At 45.2% G+C, this 24096-nt stretch overlaps 1 protein-coding gene and 1 pseudogene across 1 annotated transcript in view; one reads left to right on the top strand and one right to left on the bottom strand.

Annotated features, from left to right (window-relative positions):
* Dnah8 (dynein axonemal heavy chain 8) overlaps positions 1 to 24096 on the top strand; it is a 245323-nt gene that overhangs the window by 55405 nt on the left and 165822 nt on the right. The window contains exons 21-29 of the mRNA XM_032888883.1: positions 1440 to 1575; positions 5627 to 5745; positions 6897 to 7003; positions 13036 to 13108; positions 14574 to 14760; positions 17861 to 18057; positions 19568 to 19694; positions 21449 to 21684; positions 23878 to 23982. Coding sequence (XP_032744774.1) covers positions 1440 to 1575; positions 5627 to 5745; positions 6897 to 7003; positions 13036 to 13108; positions 14574 to 14760; positions 17861 to 18057; positions 19568 to 19694; positions 21449 to 21684; positions 23878 to 23982 — 1287 coding nt within the window. The remainder of the gene's footprint in view (positions 1 to 1439; positions 1576 to 5626; positions 5746 to 6896; positions 7004 to 13035; positions 13109 to 14573; positions 14761 to 17860; positions 18058 to 19567; positions 19695 to 21448; positions 21685 to 23877; positions 23983 to 24096) is intronic.
* LOC116887552 lies at positions 13692 to 14074 on the bottom strand (annotated as a pseudogene).

The following is a 24096-nucleotide window of genomic DNA, read 5'->3' as shown; positions in this document are numbered from 1 at the left end:
TAATAGAGCGTATTACGTACACTCTGTATACAACCGGGAGGGAGTTTTAGAGAGAACAAGAAAGCTCTAGGTACCAGAGAGGACGCCCCAAACAGAGGTAGTCTTGCTGGACCTAGCTGGTGTTTTATGGTTGATCCAAGACTTGATTTAATTCAAGATAATGAGAATTTGCTCCTTTCATCCATGTTAGAACGTGGGCCCGCAACCTTTGGGCCAGATCCCACAGAATTTCATGAACGAGTCCCAGGTGTTAGACACTGTTCAAGACAGAAAGCTCAGGGCTGAGAGGTGGCTGGGCTCTTAAGAGAATCTGCTGTCTTACGCTGTTGGAATTTGGTTTTGCTTTGATCCAATTGGTCCTGGTTCTAACATCTTGGTATAAGAGAGTATATACAAACAAGACGAGGAAGGTTACGGTTTAACCGAGACGTGCTTGTGCGTCCGGTTGGCAGCGGGTAAATTGTACTGGTTAGACTTTGCTAACTTGACAACATCCATAGTTATATTTGGAACAGGGAGTCCTAACTGAGGAATTGAGTGCATCAGATGGTCTTAAGTGCGCGTCTGTGGGGGCATTTTCTTGATAATGGACCGGTGTGGGTGGGCCCAGCACACTGGTAGGTACCACCCATGAGCAGGTGGTCCTGCCTTGCTTACATGAGCCAGCCGCACAGGTCATGGAAGCCAAGCCTGTAATGGGAGCCAAGCCTGTAATGGGAGCCACGCCTGTAAGCGGTGCTCCTCCTCCAGGATCCGATCTAGTTCCTACCTCCAGGTTCATGCCTCAAATCCCTGCCCTCAGTGATGGGTTGTGGTAGGACACGTAAGCCAAATACTACTGTTGGGTTTTATAAAAAGAGAAGAGAAGCCCGGGATTTGTCGGTGAAGGCACAGTATGGTGTAGAGGAAGGGAGTGGCTCTGCAGGTACCAGCCACACGATGGCGCTATAGTATAGAGTAGAGTTTATTTAGGGCTTGGGGAGGGGAGTTGAGGGGGTAGTAAAGACAGAGAGGGGGGGCATGAACATGTGGAAAGAGTGGGGAAGGGGAATGGGGAGAGAAGGGGAAGAAGGTAAGGGAGCAAGAAGAGGAGAAAGCAAGAGAGTGAGGAGGGGGCAAGCAGCCCCTTTTATAGTGAGTCAGGTACACCTGGCTGTTGCCAGGTAACTGTGGGGCGGAGCCTAGACGGAATGCCAACACCCACACCCAAGCTGAGTTTGGTCAGTGTTTTAATCAAGGCAATAAGACATCATCCGTCTGTCTCTTCTTGCAGTACTGGGGGTAGAACCTAAGACAAGTGCCCTAGACCACCAAGCCGCACGTCCAGTACCTCAAGTTGCTTTGAAGAAGAGTTAATCATGGCAGAGAAATTAAAGTCCTAATAAAATCTCATATGTTTAAGGTGTCTGGAAGTTAATGGCAATTTATCTGTCTAATAGACGTACACCAAGGAGTGGGCTGATATTCTAAACCACAAGAGCAGGCACGTGGAAGAAGCCGTGAAAGAGCTGATATTAATATTTGAACAAATCTATGAAGTTAAATACACCGGAAAACCAGCCAAACCAGTGCCAGGTAAATCCACTAGGATATGAGTGAGTCCCCAGAGCTGTGGATAGATGCCCCACCCCCTGTCTCTCCTTCCCCACAGGGACCTCCTGCTTCACAGAAAGAAAGCAGGTATCCAGGAAAATCCACTCTGTTAGCACAGTTTAGACCCTGTGAGCTCCTGGTGGCAGTTAAGGAAGGTGGGGTCCTTAAATCCTAGATTTCAAATGCCAGCCACCAGCCAACTCTACAAGCCAGCCTTCCTGTAGAAAGCCCTCTCAGTCTAGTGTGTGTGTGTGTGTGTGTGTGTATGTATGTGTGTTTATGTATGTATATGTATGTGTGCATATGTATGTACATGTGTTTATATGTATGTGTTTATGTATGTATATGTATGTGTGCATATGTATGTATGTACATGTGTGTTATATGTATATTTATGCATGTATATGTATGTGTGCATATGTATGTTTGTTCATTTGTGTGTTTATATATGTGTGTTTTTGTATGTATGTGGGTGCATTTGTGTGTATATATGTGTGTTTATATGTGTGTGTTTATATGTATATGTAAATGTGTTTATATATGTGTGTTCATTTGTGTGTGTGTGTTTATATGTGTGTGTTTATATGTATATGTAAATGTGTTTATATATGTGTGTTCATTTGTGTGTGTTTGTGTATATGTGTGTATGTATGTGTATGTGTATGTATGTGTGTTTATATGTATGTGTATGTTTATATGTATGTGTATATGTGTATACATATGTGTGAGTATATGTATGTATGTGTGTGTGCATTTGTGTGTGTCTGTATGTGTGTATTCTAATGTCACTTTGGTCATTTGACTTGTTTTGCTTTTGTCTTAAACACCTGAGAGCCACATCTATAATTTTCATAGCTCTAGAGATTTTAATTTGGGCAGGGTCATGTTTTAAGACATGCCCCCACGTATGTCAGCCCTTTCTGCAGAATGAGCCCTGTGGTCCCACTTAGGAATGCTTCAGGGGTGCAGGGCAGTAGAAGTCAAGATCACACCATGCTACGCCTTCCCACGCCCTACCCTTGCTTAAAGGATGGTATAAGGAGCCCGAGTCTTTTTGTTTCTAAGTATTTCTATATTGTATTTATGCCCACGTGTCTTTGTGACTATGAGTCACTTAGGTGAGGGTGTCAGGTCCCCTGGAGCTGGAGTCACAGGCAATTGTGAGCCACCTGCTGTGAACTGGGGCCCTCTGGAAGCACAGCAGATTCTCTTAAGAGCCCAGCCACCTCTCAGCCCTGAGCTTTCTGTCTTAGACGTGTGACTCTGTCCTAGTGCATTGAGTATGTCTGCCTGGGGACAGGAAAAATTTCCCCATCTTCCTGTCTATTTACAGAGATTGAAATAATTTTGAACTTTTTTTTTTGGGGGGTCTTTTTTTTCGGAGCTGGGGACCGAACCCAGGGCCTTGTGCTTCCTAGGCAAGCGCTCTACCACTGAGCTAAATCCCCAACCCCAATTTTGAACTTTTTGTGTTTCCTGTTCTCCATTATTTTTTTTTTAAAGAATCTCTCGATTTGCTGAAAGAACCCAGGGCCCCAATAATTCCAGTAAATACATGTGTTCCTAAATCCAAGCCACAAGCTGTCCCATCTGAACCTCTTTATGAGGGTCAGATTAATTAAATTCCCTGCTGGGGAATGTTTTTGCTCTCCGCTAGATTGTTGTTAAGGACCCAGTTGCTTTAGCTTTGCTAAACCTGCCCCATGATCGGGTACATTTGCAATGGAAGATTTGTGTAGTTAAATTTTTTTTTTTTTTTAATTTTGAGCTCTGTGTAAGAACTGACTGGGTAGAAGTTTATAGTGGGTCGCTTTACTGAAAAGGGGATGCTCTTCCCAGCATCCTCTGCTCAGGGTTACTGTACAGGCTGGTTCTTATGAGTCAGGGCTCTGACTAGACTAGGGGGTCATGCTGCCAAGGTAATGCTGAAGGGCTTTCTGCCCTAGCAGAGGTCAGAGGTCAGCTAAAGAGGTCAGAGGTCAGCTAAAGAGGTCAGAGGTCAGCTAAAGAGGTCAGAGGTCAGCTAAAGAGGTCAGAGGTCAGCTAAAGAGGTCAGAGGTCAGCTAAAGAGGTCAGAGGTCAGCTAAAGAGGTCAGAGGTCAGCTAAAGAGGTCAGAGGTCAGCTACGTTAACTAAGTACCAAGGCCCCTGAGGGGAGCTGGCAACCCTCCCCATGCTCAGTGAGATGGGTAACATTCCAGTCAATCATTGAAGTGATATTATAAGAAGAGAGGGAGGGAGGGAGGGAGGGACAGAGACTGAGAGAGACTTAGTGGGTACACCAGGCCCACGAGGTTGTCTTTTCAACGATTTCCCTGGTGACAATCCAATCTGCAGTAAGGAGTGAGACTACCAGGAATCAATGCCGGGAGACATCTTTTGGTTGACGCACAGTGTGGGTGGTCCCTACTGGATTATTCCAGGATCCTGGAAACATCCTCCAGGACAGCCCCGGTAGCCAAGGATTGTGTGTCTCAGAGTGTCAACGCGCTAAGGGCAAGAAGCCCCGATCCGCAGAGCAGTTACACAATTACACCGCACGGTGTCCTTTTCTTCAGTTCTCCACTTAGCTTGTTCCCTTCCGAAGTGTCCAAACCACAAAATGTGAGCCTGTTTTAGGACGCTCAAGGTGTCAGTGAGCAGCTTTGAAAGAAGTGAAGTACACACACACACACACACACACACACACACACACACTTTTATGTATGTGCTGGTGCCCACGTGAGCATGTGGGTGTGGAGGTCAGAGGACAGCCTTGGAGGACATCCCTCAGGATGCCGTCTATCTGAGGTTTAATCTTTTACTACGTATACCTATGTGCGTGTGTGCCTTTTGCGTGGGGGGTCAGAGGGTAACCTGTGGTAATCTCTTTCCTCTTCCTGCTTTGTTGGCCCTATGACAGATGGTTGCGAGCCACCGTGCAGTTGCTGGGATTTGAACTCAGGAAGAGCAGTCAGTGCTCTTAACCGCTGAGCCACCTCTCCTGCCCCCTCCTCTGAATTCTAAGCACAAAGATGGACTATTCTGATAGAATGCATTTTTAGTCGAACGGTGTGTCTTTTGGGTTGGCTAATTAATAACTGGATTCCTAATAGAAGGATTGTAAAAGAAACCCTAAATACAAAACCATTTCTTGTAAAAAACATTTTTTTAAAAAAAACTAATTTTTAAAAGAGCTTCTTGGGGTTGGGTGGTATAGTACTCGGGAGGCAGAGGCAGGCAGATCTCAGGGAGTTTTTTTTTTTTTCTTTTTAAACATTAATTTATTTATTATGTATACATCATACAGCTTTCTTCCTGCATGTATGCAACTACAGGTCAGAAGAGGGCACCAGACCTGATTATAGGTGGTTGTGAGCCACCATGTGGTTGCTGTGAATTGAACTCAGGACCTCTGGAAGAGCAGACAGTGCTCTTAACCACTGAGCCATCTGTCCAGCCCAAGAGTTAATTTTTTTTCCCTTTTCCTTTTTTCGGAGCTGGGGACCGAACCCAGGGCCTTGCGCTTGCTTGGCAAGCGCTCTACCGCTGAGCTAAATCCCCAAACCCCCAAGAGCTAATTTTTAAAAGCTTTTCTTGGGGCCGGGTGGTAGAGCACTCAGGAGGCAGAGGCAGGCAAATCTTTGGGAGTTGGAGGCTAGCCTGGTCTACAGAGCAAGTTCCAGGACAACCAGAGGTACAGGGAGAAACGGGGTCTGGAGGTAGCAGGGAGCAGATGTCTTGGGCTGGAGAGACAGCTCAGCAGTTGAAACCACTGGATGCTCTTACAGAGAACCCGGGTGAATTCCATTCCCTGGGCCCACGTGGCAGCTCAAAATGGAATCCAATTTCAGGGATTCAAAGCCCCCTTCTGCCCTCCACACGTATTTGGGCACGCACATTTCCGCAGGCAGAACTCACCCATACACATACAATAAAAATGAAAAAAGTAAAAACCAACAAAGCTGCCTTCCTGATAAGGATTGGTCACGTGGGAGAAACTGTGACCCTGAAATTTCAAGGGTTGCGGTTTCACTTTGGTTTTTGTGTCCAGAGCAGAGGAAGCATGTTGTTTTTGGAAGTGAGGCAGATGAGGGCGAAAGCCTCGAATACGACCCGGACTCGACGGCGAGGGACGTTGACAACAATGATAAAGAAGATGAATTTAAAAAGGTATTTATTGCGGGGTAAACTCGTGAGGTTTTGTGGGCTAAGCAGCTCTGGGGCAGGTCCGCAACCAGTCAGGGTCTGACGTAAGGTGGGATTCAGAAAATGCGATATGCAGTTTTTTTCTGCTGTGTGTTCAGACAGAGCTAACATCCTTCAGGTCGTCTTTTTTTTCTTTTCTTTTCTTCGGAGCTGGGGGCCGAACCCAGGGCCTAGGCAAGCGCTCTACCACTGAGCTAAATCCCCAACCCCCCTTCAGGACTTCTTTGCAGTCCTCATTTGATACGATTCTGTCCATGGCACGTTGTATAGTATTCTGATGGCCTGTGTTTTAAAATATATTTATTATTTATATGCGCGTATGTGTTTGCGTGGGAAAGACTCAGCCTCATTGGTCCCTCTGATTGAGAGGCGTGGTCACCACAACAGCCTCTGTGCTGCTGCTAGAATGGCCTCTAGCAGATTCTGATTGAATCTACGGTTGAGCTGGATAATTTATTCGCCAGGACCGCGGTGAAAAGCTTGGCACTCCTGTAAGTTCTGGTAATTTTTCTGCCCTCCACTTAACCCAACTCTCCCACCAGACTTAAAGGGGCCAAGGTTCCTCAGTAGTGAGAGGCGGAACCTCGCCCTGTGTACTCATGGTAGACATTCTGGAGGCTCCAGGGGTTCAAGGACTAGGCTAACGTGCAGAAGGGACCTGGGTTTGTTTCTGGATCAATGATGATAAAAGAAAACAGAGCCTGGATCCACCATACCGATCTGCTGAGGAGAAAGACTCGTGTGTCCCCTCTGCCCATCCTTCACCAGGCATTGAGAAACCTCACACTCGAGTTTTGGTATGCCTCAACGACTACCTAACAACACATGGATTAATCACGCTTGGGTTTGCACCTCTGCTTCCTGGTCTGCCCTCGTGCGGCTTGCTAGGCTGCAAGCGCTCTTCACTCACTGTTAACAGATACCTGTTAAGAATTTGCCTAAAGAAAACGAGGCAAGAAATGCAGGGTTGAATTCATGAATTCATTTCCCCAGCATCGTTAAAGAGGCGTAGTTTAAATCCTTCTTACTGGTCCCGTGCCGTTTTAAATATTGAGCTTTGGGGAATGTTAGGGGTTCACGTCTGGTGTTAAATGTGACGTGATTTCTTATTACAGGAGTGCAAGGAGGTCTACGCTTTCTTCTCGCATCAATTGCTGGACAGTCTACAGAAGGCAACACGCTTATCTTTGGACACAATGAAAAAGAGAATCTTCGTTGGAAAGTAAGTTGAAAATGTGTTAAAGATGCCGGATGAATTACCTATAATAATGTGTATCTCTATTTTATTATTTATGTTTATTTATTTTTGAGACAGAGTCTTTGTAGCTATACTAGCATTTTCTAAAGGAACAGCACTGATAATGTATATATATTATATTATATATATATAATATGTGTATTTATTATCAATATATAAGAAGATATGTTATTTATTATATATGCTAATAAATATGCTATATTATATGCTACACTATATATGTTATATAACATATATGCATGTATACGTGTATGTGTGTATGTGTGTATGTGTGTATATACATATATATATATATATATACATATACACAAATATATGATAAGGAAAAAGATACCCTTCCAGGTTAGGGGCCAAGGTGTGCTGCTGAGAGCTGATGCCGTGTGACAGATCTAACCACGAGGTTTAATGGGAGAGGGGAAAGAGTAAAAGGCTATCTCAGAGAAGGGACATGATAGACAGACAGGGAGACAGAATGAAAGAGAGAGAGAGACAGACAGACAGATCTAGTGGGTGCTAAGCAACCTCATAGCGACAGTAAAAATACTCTGCACCTGGTGGCAGGCGAGGATATAAACTAAGTAGCTGAAAGGCATGTGGTAGTTAATGCCTGATTTACAACTATATATGTATATGTGTATATACACATACATACACATACATATATTCATATGTCTGCATAATACATATATACATACATACACATACATATATACACATGTATACACATAAACATATACTCATATATACACATACATACACATACATATATACATATGTATATATACATACACATACATACACATACATATATACATATGTATATATACATACACATAAATATATACATATGTATACACACATACACACATATACACATACATATATAGATATGTATACATACACTTATATACACATACATACACATACATATATGCATATGTATATAAACATACACATATACATACACTCATATACACACATACATACACATACATATATTCATATGTCTGCATAATACATATATACATACATACACATACATATATACATATGTATACACATAAACATATATACATATGTATACACATAAACATATACTCATATATACACATACATACACATACTTATATACATATGTATACACACATATACATACACATACATATATACATATATACATATACTTATATACACATACATACACATACATATGTGCATATGTATATAAACATACACATATACATACACTCATATACACATACATACACATACATATGCATACACATATACACACACATACACACACACACATATATATATACACACATATATATACACACACACACATATATATACACACACACACACATATATATATATATATATACATATAAACACAATGTTAAAAGGGGTTTATTAGATCAGCTTACTACCTGCCATCCAGGTAGTCCGTTAACAGTTGTCTCAACCTGAAGAGTCTGGGGATCTTCAGTAGTTGTTCAGTCCACGAGGGTGGATGTCTCTGCAGTTCCCACTTGATGCTGCAGGCCTGGAGGAGCCCTGGAGGGCTGCTGGTCTTGGGTGTGTGTTGGATTCCTGAGGAAGCTGGTGTTGTTAATGTGGGTGAACGGAGGCTGCCACCGCAGGATAGGTGGACTTGCCAGCAGGAGTGAGAGCAAGCAGGCACACGGCGAAGTTCCCTTCTCCCATGTCCTCGTATGTGGGTGGCCAGACTTAGGGTGGACCTTCCTGCTTCATATAATCCAATCAAGCAAAACCCTTCACACGAGTGTGCATCTGCTTGTGTTTCAGTTGGTTTTGGATGTAGGCAAGCTGTCAACCATGCTTGGCTATCACCATAGTGTTTTAGTAAGGATCTTACTGCTGTGAGCAGACACCGTGACCAAGGCAACTCCTATAAGGACAGCACTTATTTGGGCCTGGCTTACAGGTTCAGAGGTTCGGTCCATTATCAAGGCGAGAGCATGGCAGTGTCTTCATTCAAAGGCAGACAGGAGAAAGACTGGCTCCCACATGGTTAGGAGGAGGGTCTCAGTGCCCACCCCCACAGTGACACAACTTCCTCCAACAAGGCCACACCTCCTCATAGAGCCACTCCCTGAGCCAAGCATATTGAAAGCACGACAGGTAGTTAAGGATGGACTTCTCTCGACTCTGCTTCCCCAGTGCTAAAATGACAGGCGTGCAAACCCCGTGCTTTGTGACTGAATCTTCCCAGGTGTGAGGTTCAAGGGGACAGGGAGATGGATTGTGGGTGGGGAGAAGTTTATTAGGAGAGTTATCAACTCCACGGGCAGACAGACGACGACGGCGTGGAGAGGATCTGAGCAGTTCAGGCTACAGCGCCTGAGATAGCAGGGTAGGGGCTCTGAAGAGGAATCAAGACATACATGGTGTGGCAGAAGGGTACAGGAGAGGGGGAGTGGAGGGGCGTGAGCCGGTGAGGGTGGATGACTCTTTCTTCTTATAGCCCTGTGAGGAGCGGGGAGGTTTTGCAGCCTGAGCCTGCAGCCAGAAGGAGGCAGGGAAGGGGGTGGGGAGCAGGAGGTGGGGCCACCCTCTTGACCCTTTGGTTTCTCAAACAGGTCTTGAATGGTGGGGGTGGTTATCTGAGGCCTCTTTTGGTTGAGCGGCTTGCTTGCACTTGGGGAGCTCTTTCTAGATCTCAGGTTGAGCCCTTGGTGTCTCAGCCACCAGAACCCCGCCACCTCCCCCCGCCCTGCACCGCCCTCCTCCCCCCGTCTCCCCTGTCTCCCCTGTCTCCCCCGTCTCCCCCGTCTCCCCCCTGTCTCCTCCCCGCCCCCCCCCCCCCGTCTCCTTCCATTTTATTGGATCTCACTGGGAGACTGAGTTAGTACAAGTTTGTTTGCTCGATGTCTCCTCACTGTAGTGATGAGAACCAAGCTCTCTGCTAGCTTTTTTTTTTTTTTTTTTTTTTTTGGTTTTTTTTTGGAGCTGGGGACCGAACCCAGGGCCTTGCGCTTCCTAGGTAAGCGCTCTACCACTGAGCTAAATCCCAGCCCCTCTGCTAGCTTTTGAACTGATGTTCTTAACTCCCCTTTGGTCCCCCCCCCACTCCCCCGCTGGTGCTCCCACAAGGAGTGACAGCATTTCCTAAAATCACAAGGAGAGAGAAAATGGGAGGTCTGTGTTTTTCAAATACCCCTGTCTTGGAGAGCTCTGGGCGTGGAGGCAGAGGTTCTGATCTCTGTGTGTGCCTGCATCTGGGTCTGTACGTGAGTGACGTCATTTAAGCAGCAGTTTCCGGAAGGTTTTGACTGGGGTCTCCTTTCTGTGGGAAATAAGGTAATAACAACTTCAAGAGATCAGAGGAAACAAAGCCGTTGTTAATATAATGTTCTGCAGAATGGAGAACCCGTGCAGAAAGGCAAAAATTGGCTGGCGTGCTGGTTTTGATTTTGGCCCAAGACAATGTTCTTCTCTCTCTTCTTTTTTTCTTTAATCTTCATTTTTACTTACCTACTTTACATCCCGATCACTGCTCCCCCCAGTCACCCTCTCCCACAATCCTTCCTCCATGCCTCCCTCCCCTCTCCTCTGAGTGGGTGGGGCACCCCCTAGGTATCCCCCAACCCTGGCATTTCAAGTCTCTGCCAGGCTAGGTGCTGCTTCTCCCACTGAGGCCAGACATGGCAGCCCAGTTAGAAGAACATATCCCACGTACAGGCAGCAGCTTTGTGGACAGGCCTAGTTCCAGCTCATGCATGTTCTTTGGTTGGTGTTTTAGTCTCTGAGGGTCCAGGTTAGTTGACTCTATTGGTCCTTCCAGCAGAGTTCTATCCTCTTCCAGGGAAGACAATGGCATTTAGAGCCACCTGGTTGTAAAATATCCCATCTTCTCTCCCCACAGGCCAGGACTTGTCCCTGTTCCAAATTCACCATCCTATTGGTTCAGGAGACAGATCCATAGCTTATGAACAATTTTTGGCCTGGGACTGCCCCTTTTCTGGTTGCAGGCTTCACAGCAACTCTGCAGCTTTTAGAGTTCCAGAGACAATTTGCTCCAGCTGACAGCTTGGGGAGGGCCCTAGCATCTCCTGCTTCCCTGTGACTGGAAGGATTTTTAGCGCACCACATACAGAAAACGGACCATATAACAATTTATTTCTTCCGTGTATAATCATGTAGGGCTGTCTATTAAAATGCGTGTGAGCCTGGGTCTGGTGGCATGAGCCTATAATCCCAGGCATTTAGGAGGTTTAAGGCAGGGGGATCACAGGGTTCAAGGTCAGTCTGGGTTACAGTGAGGTCAAGGCCAGCCCTGGGCAAGTTAGTGAGACCATATGTCAATGTAAAAAAGAAAATGAAGACTGGGGAGATAGCTCAGTGACAGAATACTTTTCCAGCATACACAAAGGTCTCATTTTAATCCCCATCATATAAAAAGGAACAAATAATAAGTAACATAAAGTACATTTTTTTTGTTTCATTTTGTTTTTTTGTTTTTTGTCAGTGATGGCCTCTATTGTTGCAAGCCTGAGAGCAAAATGATACAGTCTAGACCAGTGATTTTCAACCTGTGATTCTGACCCCATTGGGAATCCTGAATCAGACATGATATATATCAGATATTTATATTCCAATTCATAACGGTGACAAAATTACAGCTATGAAGTAGCAACGAAATAACTTTGTGCTTGGGGGGGGTCACGACAAAAAAGGGTCATAGCATTAGGAAGATTGAGAACCACTAATCTAGGAGATCTTAATTAGGTTCCTTTTCTTTGCTTAATTAAAGAATTAAAAGGCAGGGAAAATAAAAAAGACAGGTAACAGCAGAGAACTCTCAAATACTACAGACAGCAGCAGACACAATCAGCAGTTGAAGAAAGAGTTTTGAGGGTGAGGGCAAACATGCATAGTCATTACACAGAGAAAAAGACCCTCCACAAAGCACTCAGGGGCACCCAGAAAGTCAACAAATTCAGTGTCATCTCAGGGGCTGGGCTTTTAAAGCCTCTGTAGAGTTTTCCTCCCCTTATTTAGACTTGGCCCATTTGAAGGATGATAGGATAATTGATTGGTCCAGAACTGCTATGTAACACATAGTGGTCCAGCCTTGAACTTGATGGTCAGTCCATCAGTAGGGACCTTCTGATGAGAGACTGGAAGTCTACAAGGCCTTTGTTTTAAGCTGTCAGGGTTTTGTCTCAAGTCAGGAGGGTAAGGAAGACTCCAGCTATGTTGGAAATTGACCACCTTTATTACATAACCATGGCCCCTCTCCCTATCTGTCTGCCTTCCTAAAGGGACTCTGTCTAAATCCTAGTCTATCAAAAGAGTGCCACTCTTTTTATATGGCTAGTTATTGCCGAGGGGAAGCCAGCATCCAAATACTAGGAAATGTATGTGTGATTAATATTTTACCTCGGAAAATGTCAAAGCGATGTCTTTCAGTCCTGTTCTTTATGGTTCTGTGATAAACAGCGTTCTTTTGGTGTAATTTGGCATTTTAAAAACATCTCTTAATAATGCAATGTCTTTTATTGATTTCCATGTCAGCTTTACACATGTAAACCATGTCCACAATCATCTCTGCTCTCCAAGCCCCTTTTCCCACTCTCTCCAGGTATTCCCAGTGCACACCCCCTTCACGTCCTCTTTTTCTTGGTTACCCATGAGCCTCGTCTGTGCCTTGTGCTTAGTGTTGACTGATCTCATTGCCTTGAGCTTATGCAGGTCTCAGTGCAGGTAGCCATCATCAGGTGCGACAAGCTGATAAATATGATGGCCATACCATGTCCATCAGAGGAGCGCTTCCCAGCACCTCCCCTTACCCTCTCCAGCTCCTAACATTCTTTTCCTTCCTCTTCCTGATGCTCCCCCCCGCCCCCCGAGCTTTGGTTTGGGAGGCCTTTGCTTTTCCAGGATCAAAGATGGTCTTTATTTTCAGGAGGGAAACGTACAGTGTTTCTGAGCTGGCACTCACCCGTTAAACTGTCTGTTCCTCCTAGCCAAGGGAGAAAGCGGTCAGAGGACGTCGTTTCCTTCATAAAAACTGAAGTGCACCTGGCAATCCCTAACGTGGTGAGTCTGACTTACTCGCAGTGGCACTTTTGGTAATGTATTCTTTAAAACACAGCAGCATTGGGTAAGCGTTTAGGATGTGAGGCTTTGGGTCCCCAGCGTTGTGAAAATGAGTAGAAACAAACAAACAAACAAACAAAAAAACCAAAAAAACAAAAAAACAAAAAAAAAACAACCCCAAAAAAATCCTATGTGAGAACTGTTCTTTAGCTTACAGTAAGACTTTGGTTCTATGTGTTTTTATTTTATTTTAAAAGTTTATTATCTCTGTATATGTGTACACACACACATACACACAACCCCCCTCCCACACACACTTCTAAATGCCTCACAGGGTGTATTCCAAGCTGATGTAGGAGTGAAGATTTAGTCTGCCGTCCATTATTAAATAGAAATCACCTTGCTTTTTTTCTTTAGACATTAAAATAAAATCACCACAGGGATCTCAATTCTCTCAATTCCCAAACCCAGCATCTTGGGATACCCCAATAAATACTATAGCATGGAAGGAAAGGATTCTACCCTCAGCATCGTGAAGCTCCTGAGTTTTGTTTTCTTTCTTTTGAGCCAAAATTTTATTTATTCGTTTCTTGCATTTGAAGCATTCCTTGATGACATCCGTGGCCTGAGGTTCTTTGCCATAGTCCTTAACCACTTAGGCAACTGCAACCAACCACTTTCTGTGGTCTCCCCTCTCGATCGATTTTACAGAGGCCTACCCATTCCCCTAGTTTCTTCTTGTCACCAACCTTTATCAGGCTGATCTGGTGCTCAGCACAGCGTACCTCCACCAGCTTGACATATACGGCTCATCCCAGTTGGATGCAAGCACAGAGATGGGCGTGGCGCTTGTCTAAGGCTTTGGCCGCTTCGCGTATGCCACGTGCTAGGCCATGGTGGATGAGGGCGGTCTTCAGCACCTCTGACATCCATTACACCTCCAGCAGCTATGCCTTCTTCGGCCATGGCGGAGGATTACGGGTGACACCGAATCTTGAACGCACCCAGGCTTCTGCCTCCGCGCAACTTGGCGGCGGCAGGGGAAAAGCTCTCCTGAGTTTTCAAGGGCTAACCCCAGCTGTTCACCGCTGCCTGGAACTAACTGTAGGTCACATGGGGGTAGTCTTGGTGCCCCCCAGGAACAGTCTGGGATCCTCCTAAGACCACCTTGCTCAGTCTGAGCTCCTAGAGAAAAGCTGCAGATGACTTGAGCACATTTCAAAGAAGCAAAAGGATTCACAGCGCTAGGGCTTGTTCTGTGATTTCAGTCCGTGAGGACGACCCCTTGACTGTTTTGCCAGCAGCAGTGGGAAGAACTGGGGATTCTCCGGGACGCAGGATATCTTCAGCATCTCCTGGCACAACCTTCAACCTCCCAGCAGCCTGCTCTTGACTGATCGTGGGGTTAGATTTGTAGAGTGAGGTGGGTTGGGGAGAATTACACACATGCTGCTGCTTCTCACAGGTGATGGTTCCCAGCCTGGATGACATTCAGCAAGCCATCAACCGCATGATCCAGTTGACCCTGGAGGTGAGCAGAGGAGTGGCACACTGGGGACAGCAGCAGGTCAGACGGACAAAGTCTCCCCAGACCAGTTCTCGAGGCTCCGACCAACCCTCGATCATGGGGAAAGCACTGAAGAAGGAAGAGAGTAAGGAAACAGAAGCGCCTGCATGTTAGATTTCCTGACAGTGAGAGAAGAGAAAAAAAAGTTAAACCAAAATGCGTGTGCGTGTGCATGTGAGTGCAGGTGCTCGCAGAGGCCTCAAGAGGGCACCCGTGAGACCCTGGAGCTGGGGTTGCAGGTGGTTGCCTCCTGACATGGATGTTGGGAACAGAACCTGGGTCTTTTGCAAGAGCAGCGTTTGCTCTCAACCACTGAGGCATCTGTGTAGCACCCCCATCTCTCTCTCTCTATATATATGTATGTATATATATATATATACATATATGTATACATATATATATATACACACACACACATATATACATACACACAATGTATATATGTGTGTGTACATATAGTATATATAAGTATATACTTATATATAACTATATACTTATATATACTTGTGTATATTAGTATATCTAGTATGCATAAGTATATATAACTCTATATGCATGTGTATATCTAAGTTAATAAGCATAGTAAATAGTATATATTTAGTATATATTATACAGTATATAATTTAGTAGATATAGTATAATATAGCATACATACAATACATATTGCATAATTATAGCATACATATAATGTATATTATATAATTATATAATATAACAAATCTATATCACATACTACATATTACACATAAGTGCATATAATATATAGTATGTGATATACTATACATGTATATATGTATGTACATATAGTATACACTATATAGGTATATATTAATATATATTTATAATATATATGTATACTTATATAGAAGTATATATACTTTTATATGTATAAGTATATATTTTTATAATTATATACTTATATATAAATATGTGTGCTAATATATAAGCATATATAGAATATAGCATATGTACTTATATGTAAAAGTATGTAAGTACATGTATATAAAGGAATATATAGTATAAATCATATATAAATTATATACATATAAGAGTATAAAGACTTTTTTTTTTTTTTTTTTTCCGGAGCTGGGGACCGAACTCAGGGCCTTGCGCATGCTAGGCAAGTGCTCTACCACTGAGCTAAATCCCCAACCCGAGTATAAAGACTTTTAAGGCAAGGGGTCTCACGTAGCCAGGCTTGCTTCAAACTTGCTATATGGCCTAAGATAACCTTGAATGCCTGGTCCTCCTGCTTTTACCTCCCATGTGCTAGGATTATAGACATGCACAGATTATAGGCTTGCGTTTCTTTGACTATATTTTCTTATTAATTTTCCCATTGTTAAAACCGCGACCACCCGCTCTTTCACCTGCAACATAACATTCAGGCACTTCTTCCTAGTGTTTGATCCTAGGAGAAAAAGGTTTGTCATTTTATCATTGTGCAGTAATTCTAAAAGGCGAAGGGTGAAAGCAAATCTCCGCGCCGATCCTTCTCTCAGCATTCCTCGTGCTCCCATAAGCCACTGTGCCTTTCACAGATGCATGATGGGTAACAGCCCCAAATGGCTAAGAGATGTCTCAAAACATGAATGAGAAAGCAAATGCGGCCTTTATTTTTCATTTAGGTTGATTTTATGTTACCTCCATGTATATCTGTGCACCCCATATGTTCCAGAGCATAGAGTTTCCTGGAAACAGAGTTCCAATGGTTGTGCGCCATCACGAGTGGGTGCTGGGAATGGACCCCCCAGCTCGCTCTAAACTGCCGAGCCGTCTCTTCAGCCTCAAATGTAATTGTATACAAAGTTCTCAGTAATACAAAACACTGACCTAGCAAAGCACACCACGGCATCAGTCAAACTAAGCCAGCCCCTTGCGTTCTATTTTGCTTAAACCTAATTCAGCAACAGAGCAAATGGGACTGCAGGCAACTGGGTAAATACCACAGGTTCCAGTCAGCCCGGCTACTGTTCCAGTGCAGGAACATGGGCCCCCTAATCGCGTGTTTATCCCGTTCCAAAGGAGAAACTGGGAGTCGGTAATTTCACGTGACGCCTCATGCTTTTTTTAATTGTAAAAAAAAAAAATTTTTAAAGTGCAGCACGGGCCAAGCAAAGGTCACTGGTGCCAATCTTGGTGGTGCATGCCTGCCATCCCTGTACTCAAGAGGGAGGTATCAGGAAGAAGACCAGGAGACAGGGACCTTGTCGGCTACGTGGCAAGTTTAAGGCCAACCCGAGATCCGGTTTCAAAAAGAAAGCCAGGGTACTGGGATGTGGGGTGGGGCTGGGCTGGGCTGGGCAGTGTAAGCGAGATAACCCAGCAAGAAAAGGTGCTCAGGGGTTGGGGATTTAGCTCAGTGGTAGAGCACTTGCCTAGCAAGCGAAAGGCCCTGGGTTCGGTCCCCAGCTCCGAAAAAAAGAAAAAGAAAAAAAAAAAAAAAAAAGAAAGAAAAGGTGCTTAATCACCAACTGGATCATACAAGTTAAATCTTCAGGGTCCACCTGGTGGAGGGAGAGAACACACTCCCACAACTGACTGCTGACCCCACACAATATAGAGTGCCTGAGAACACATACACGCACATACATAGACACACCAAATGATTAATAAAAATACAAATATAAAATTTTATAAATTATATTATATATAATATATTATATATAATATAAATCATATATATATGCATACACACACATATATACACATATATATACATATACATATACATATATATATATATACATATACATATACATATACATATATATATATATATATATATATATATATATGTGGCTCAGTGGGTGAAAGTGCTTGCCACCAAGCTTGACAGCTTGATCTCTTTTTTTGGGTACTACACAGTGGAAAGAGAGCACCAATAACCCCCACACACACCCTTTGTCTTGGCTTTCAATAAATAAATGATATATGTAACCAAAGCAAACCCTAAACCCCCCACACATTTCTATAAAGCGAACCCCACACAACGGTTGGTAAGAACTCCAAGTTAGGGGTTGGGGATTTGGCTCAGTGGTAGAGCGCTTGCCTAGCAAGCGCCAGGCCCTGGGTTCGGTCCCCAGCTCTGAAAAAAAGAAGAAGAAGAAGAAGAAGAAGAAGAAAAATAAAAGAACTCCAAGTTAAACACAGACACTCTCTACATTGGAAACATTTGCTTTCAGGGTCGTTTGAAGAAAGCATCCCAGCCAGGAAGCTGAAGAACTTCTACCCTGGCGTGGCGGAGCACAAGGATATCTCCAAGCTGGTCCTCCTCCTGTCGTCCTCTGTGAATTCCCTCCGGAAGGCGGCCACTGAGGCCCTGCAGGACTTTCAGAAGTACAAGACTCTCTGGACGGAAGACAGAGATGTGAAAGTCAAGGTGTGTTTCCACTGCAGGTTTTGTCTATTTATTTATTTACTTCCTATTTATTTTTGATCTGCTCGTCTCTGACCCTTGAGGTGTGTGTGTGGAGATGGGGTGGGGTGGGATGGTGCTTTTGAGGAGAACACAAGGACTCCTAGCAGAGGTGTAAGACCCCCCTACAAACGCCAAGCAACTAGTTAATTCTCACACTGATACCCTGAGGCAACTGATGACAAAGAGGCTCTGGCGGGACTAGGCAACAATGTACCAACCTCCTCATAAAGTCTCAATGACAGACCAAAGTTCATTTCCACCAAATTTACCCCTGGGGAACCAGGGGGATTACTTACTTTCAGAGCAAGATGGCTGGCTACATCCAGCGGGAATGATACCTTCCCTGTGGGCGATGTAGATGGAGTCTTCCTTAAGTTCTTTCTCTCCAGCTTCTGTACTCTAGCACCTCCCATTGATGCTAAAGACCATAGGCAATCAGGACAGTTTGTATTCAGTTAGATGAAGAGAATGGCTGGACACTTGTGGTGTCCTTCCTGCCCTCTCCTTGTCTGAGGGAAGGTCAAGAGTTGGCAAGCCCAGCCGTGATGACCTTTTGCAAACTGTCCCAGCTTGCACAGAGGACGGACATGCACAATGGAGACACAAGGAGGCTTCTGAACCCAGACTGACCAGTCCCAGTGTCCTGTGAAAGTCCTTCACGTGGACTTCAGCCCAAGGGCCTATCACGATACCTTGTTCCATTTGAAGCCAGTGTCTCATAGCACGGAGAAGTGTAAAAGTGTAGGAGCTGTGGTTAGGACCTCCCAGAACAAAGGGAGTGCATATTACGATATAATCAGGATCCATGTGCACATGCCTGCCTTTGGATTACCCTGTAACTTAGACCACCCCGTCGGAATATATGCTACCATAGAAGGGAGTGTCTTAGAATTTCCACTGCTGTGAAGAGACACCATGACCAAGGCAGCTCTTATAAGGACTGCATTTGATTGGGGCTGGCTTACAGGTTCAGAGGTTCAGTCCATCACCATCAAGGCGGGAACATGGCAGCATCCAGGCAGGCATGGTGCAGGAGGAGCTGAGAGCTCTATATCTTCATCGGAAGGCTGCTAGGGGAAGACTGGCTTCCAGGCGGCTAGGAGGAAGCTCTCTTCCACAGTGGGAGGAGCCTGAGCATAGGAGGAGCCCTCCAAAGCCCGCCCTGAGAGTGACGCATTTCCTCCAATGAGGCCACACCTCCTAACAGCGGGGAGTCAAGGGCTAAAATATAAAGAGAAACTAAGGAGGGGCATATAAGGCTACACCCTGCTGTGCTCAGGACTTGTACTTTGAATGTGAACCCACTGAGCCAGTGCCAGCATAAACAAACACTGCTTCCTAGCAGAGAGCTTTAGGGTCCCATGTCCCCAGATGAGAGTCCCGCTACAGAGCAAGTGCTGTTTCCAACTTAAGTGTTACAAGTTAGACTCCCAAGGAGCGAGGAAGTATTAACTGTTGTGTTACCTTGCAGGAGTTTTTGGCCAACAACCCTTCCCTGACTGAGATCCGATCAGAAATTCTCCACTATGCAACCTTCGAGCAGGAGATCGAGGAACTGAAGCCCATTATCGATGTAGGAGCCTTGGAGCTGCACACGGGTAACTCCCAACAATGTGACCGACAGGTTTCTGATGTGGGCTCAAGGGGGACAGTGAGGCCGATTGTTGGGGTTGAGGGTGGTTCTTAGAAGAGTTGTTAATGCCATGGACAGAGAGACAACAGAATGGTGGGACCTCTGAGGAGGAATCAGGGGCCGTGGCAGAACTGAGGCCCTTTCTCATAGCTCTCTCTAAGGGTGGGGTGGGGGTGGGAGTGGGGGTGACGGCAGGTTTCACAGCATAGGCTGCCAACAGGCTTTCTGATTCCTAGAGAGGAGCCGGGGGAAAGGACCGGGAAGAGGATACATGGTTGTCCTCCATACCCGCGTTGATACAAACGGCCTTCCCCAGGGAGAAACCTGGGCATATGGAAATCTGGTAGCTAAGGGCTCACAAATGATGTGTCTGTGGTGTCTGCCAGAGGGGAAGGGTGCCATAGGGATCGTGAACAGACTACTCTTGAGGTCTGGTCTAGAGTAGAGATACATAAAATAGTTATCTATCTATCTATCTATCTATCTATCTATCTATCTATCTTTTTTTTTACAAGGTAGAGATATTTTACTGTAGATAGAAGGGACACCGGGATGGGACCCATGACATGGTATTTGACTCAGCAAGTAGCTTTGGAATAATACTGTAAATACCAAGTAGTTCTAGGTCATCACATTCTTTTCCCTTCTTTTTTTTTTTTTTTTTTTTTTTTTCTTTTCTAAGACAGAATCTCATTTAGTCTCCAGGCTGGCCCCAAGTGACTTTACAGAGGGAGATGTCCTCGAACTCATGATCCTCCTGTCTCCTCCTCCTGAGTGCAGGAATTAGAGACACGAGCCACCTCACACATTTATGCTACATTGGAATAGAAAAGCTTGGGGTTGGAGAGAGGGTTACTGGTTAAGAGGGTACGCTGCTCTTACAGAGGACTCAAGTTTGGCTCCCAAGATCCCATGTCAGATGACTCACAACTGTCTGTAACTCCGGTTCCGCCGAGTCCAACGCTCCCTCCTGGTCTTTGTGCATACTTCTCTCATGTGTACATGTCCCCACACACTTACACATAGCTTAAAAATAAAAGAAATCTTTAAAGGCTAAGGTGAAACACGTATACCACCAAACGCACGGTGTCGCTGGACCTCCAGAGTGGACTAGGGGACCATGGGACCATGTAGGAGGCTGAGGACACCCTTTCTCTCGGCTCCTTTCTTCTTCCCCCCTGGGTTTTCTGCTTTCCAGAGACTCTCAACTCTCCCTCAACTCTCATCTCAACCTTTCAAGAAAGGACTCTTCCCATCGGTTCCCATGAATCTCTATTGAGCCGAGACTCATAAAATATATAAATATTCTTAAAAGGACAGGACAGGGAGGGTGCAGAAGAGTAGGCAAGCCAAGATCGTGGTTTGCTGGGAGAAACAAGGAATTTCATTCCATGGAGAGGGGCTTCCTTAGAGGGAACGATACAGAATAAGGAGGGTCTGGTGATAGGGTGTCCCAAGCTGGGCAAGGCTTACCCAGCAGGACTCTTCACTTGGAAACTCTCCTCCTGCCGGGTGGTAGCTGCATATGCCTTCAACTCTACTACTCGGGAGACAATGGCAGGTAGATATGAGAGTTCGAGGCCAGCCTGGTCTACAGAGCCATGGGTCACGTGTCGTCCGTGAATTCTGAATGCAGGCATGTGGCTGAGCTGCCGGGATCCTCGGCATCCACAGCAAACCATTTCAGAGTCGTGCTTCCGTCTTTCTCGTCCCCTTCAGAGCCAATGAAGTTAGCCTTGTCCATCGAGGCCAAGGCGTGGAAGATGTTGCTCTGCCGCTACCTAAACGAGGAATATAAGAAGAAAATGTCAGACATGATAGTATTTATCAACGAATACTTGAAAAAGTTATCCAGACCCATCCGGGACTTAGATGATGTCAGGTTCGCCATGGAGGCTTTGTCCTGTATCCGAGATAATGAAATTCAAATGGACATGACCTTGGGGCCCATAGAAGTGAGTTATGATTTTGGATTTTGCTTTCCTGAAATGCCTTAAAAATAGAAGGAAGCTATAAAAAAGAAAGTGATTCTGTGATATGTCTCTTTATCTAGTAGATGGAATAGCTTTGGGGGGGTTGGGTGGGGTTTGGTTTTAAGTAGGGTTTCTCTTTGCAGCCCTGGCTGTCCTGAAACTCACTCTGTAGACCAGGCTGGCCTGGAGCTCAGAGATCCACCTGCCTCTGCCCCCTGAGTGCTAGGATTAAGGTGTGGGTCACCATTGCCCGGCTTGGAATATTCTCTTTTGATGCTGATATCTGTGAGGGCATTCTAAGGACTTCAACACAAGAGGGGTATTAACATACGTTTAACGGGCTAGGCAATGTTCAGTATTTGATGCAGACGCCAACATCTTATGGGAGGTATTGGCCACACCCTCCCATATTAATCCTACTTTGTTAGGTAAGTTCTAGAAATATCTTTAGCTCCCTAGAGACCAGTTGTAGGTCTTATAAGCATTCGCATGCCACGGGCGGGAGAACTGATGTTGACTCAGTAGCCACCTAGCGGACCTTAAATGAATAAAAGAGAATGTTAGGGGGAAGTATCGTATTCTTCTTTTTCTTTGCAGCAAAGATAAATCACCAGAGTGTAAGTTCTCAATGGCGTCTGAGCACTCGAGTTCATTATCTTGGTCCTAGACATCACTGGGGAATATCAAGATTCCATCCGTCACAAGTATTTTATGATTGATAGTGTTTGGAATATATTGGAATGCATTGGGTAGCATTTTGAGGCTCGGTGAGGATGGGAACCACTCTTCATTGGTTTCCAACTTGGTTTGTTCTCCAGACAGCATCCTCCCATGTAGTTCATAGCGTCTTAGGAGTTGGTACTGGCGCCGACTCCTCCCGGTACTTCTGTTAGTTACATTCTGACCTCTACTTGTTACATTCTGTGGCTGTGATTAAACACCATGGCCAAGCCCAGCATGGTAGCGCATGCTTTTAAGCCCAGCACTTGGAGGGCAGAGGCAGGCAGATCTCCGTACGTTTGAGAAGAGCCTGGTTTACAAAGGGAGTCTAGGACAGCCAGGCTCTGTTACACAGAAAGCCCTGTCTAAAAATTAAAAAAAAAAAACAAAAAAAAAAACAAACAAACAAAAAAAAAAAACAAAGCAAAACCAAATGAAACCAAAACAAAACAAAACATTCTCCGTGACTAAAAGCAGCTATGGAAGGAAGAGTCTTTTGGGACTCTCTGCTCCAGAAGGATAAGAGCCAGTCATGGCAGTTGGCCTTGGCAGCAGCAAACAACGGGCACTGTGGCAGGAGCGGGCAGCCGGGCGCTCCCACCTTCTACCACAAGCATGGGACAGACATGGAGGGAGAGAGGAGAAGCTTTAAGCCCTCAATCCCTCCCCAAGCGACATACTTCCTCCAGCCAGAGTACATGTTCCAGACGTCCCTCAACAGTGTCACCAACTGGGGACGAAGAATTTTCAAATTCCTTAGCCTATGGAGTAATTCTCACCACCAGAGTGCCCGATGTTGGCCACCACTGTAAGCCTTCTTAGCCCACTCTGCTTTTAAGATCTCAGTATCTGGGGTTGGTGATTTAGCTCAGTGGTAGAGCGCTTTCCTAGGAAGCTCAAGGCCCTGGGTTCGGTCCCCAGCTCCGGAAAAAAAAAAAAAGCCAAAAAAAAAAAAAAAAAAAAAAGATCTCAGTATCTTGGGAACTTGGGATGCTGACCACCCGTCTGTCCCTATTTAATAAATCATCATCCACTTCCTTATTCAGCAAACAGCCTTTCGGTCAATCCAGCTGAGTATTGAAACACATCATTTCCTTTCGCTCCTTACATAGCTGAACCCCGCCTTCACGTAGGAGACGCGATCCCCTAGGCGCTGACCCAAGATCTCGGAGGAGGGAGGCAGAAAATAGCCCTAAGGGTGTTTTCTAAGCGGGGAGCCTCTCACTGGGATCCACCTACATCTCCACCAGGGGTGGCTGGGAAGTGAGGGTTTCAGAGCTCGTGGTCCGGGGTCAGCACTGTGGAAGACACTGAGCATCTCCACAGTTTTAACTTTCCAAACCGTGCTAGTAGAATTCCCCATCTCGAGGAGGTGGTTTTAGGAGGGTGTATCTACAGCTGCCGGTGGCTACTTTCCTCCCGAGGTGTTTTCTGAACTCTGCCGCCCCTTTGCAGGAGGCCTACGGCATTTTGAACAGATTCGAGGTGGAAGTGACTAAGGAGGAGTCGGAAGGCGTCGACACCCTGAGATACTCGTTCAACAAGTTGCAGAGCAAAGCGGTAAGCACGCGCTTAATCCCATTCTTCTGTTAAGTCCGGGGGGTGGGGGGGAAGGCGTTTTGAGCTTTTTTCTTTTTTTCTTTTTTTTTTTTCGGAGCCGGGACCGAACCCAGG

This window comes from Rattus rattus, chromosome 18 (assembly GCF_011064425.1).
Source record: "Rattus rattus isolate New Zealand chromosome 18, Rrattus_CSIRO_v1, whole genome shotgun sequence".
Lineage (NCBI taxonomy): Eukaryota > Metazoa > Chordata > Mammalia > Rodentia > Muridae > Rattus > Rattus rattus.
Note: the sequence above shows the minus strand (reverse complement) of the source record. Positions and strands in the feature narration are given on the sequence as shown.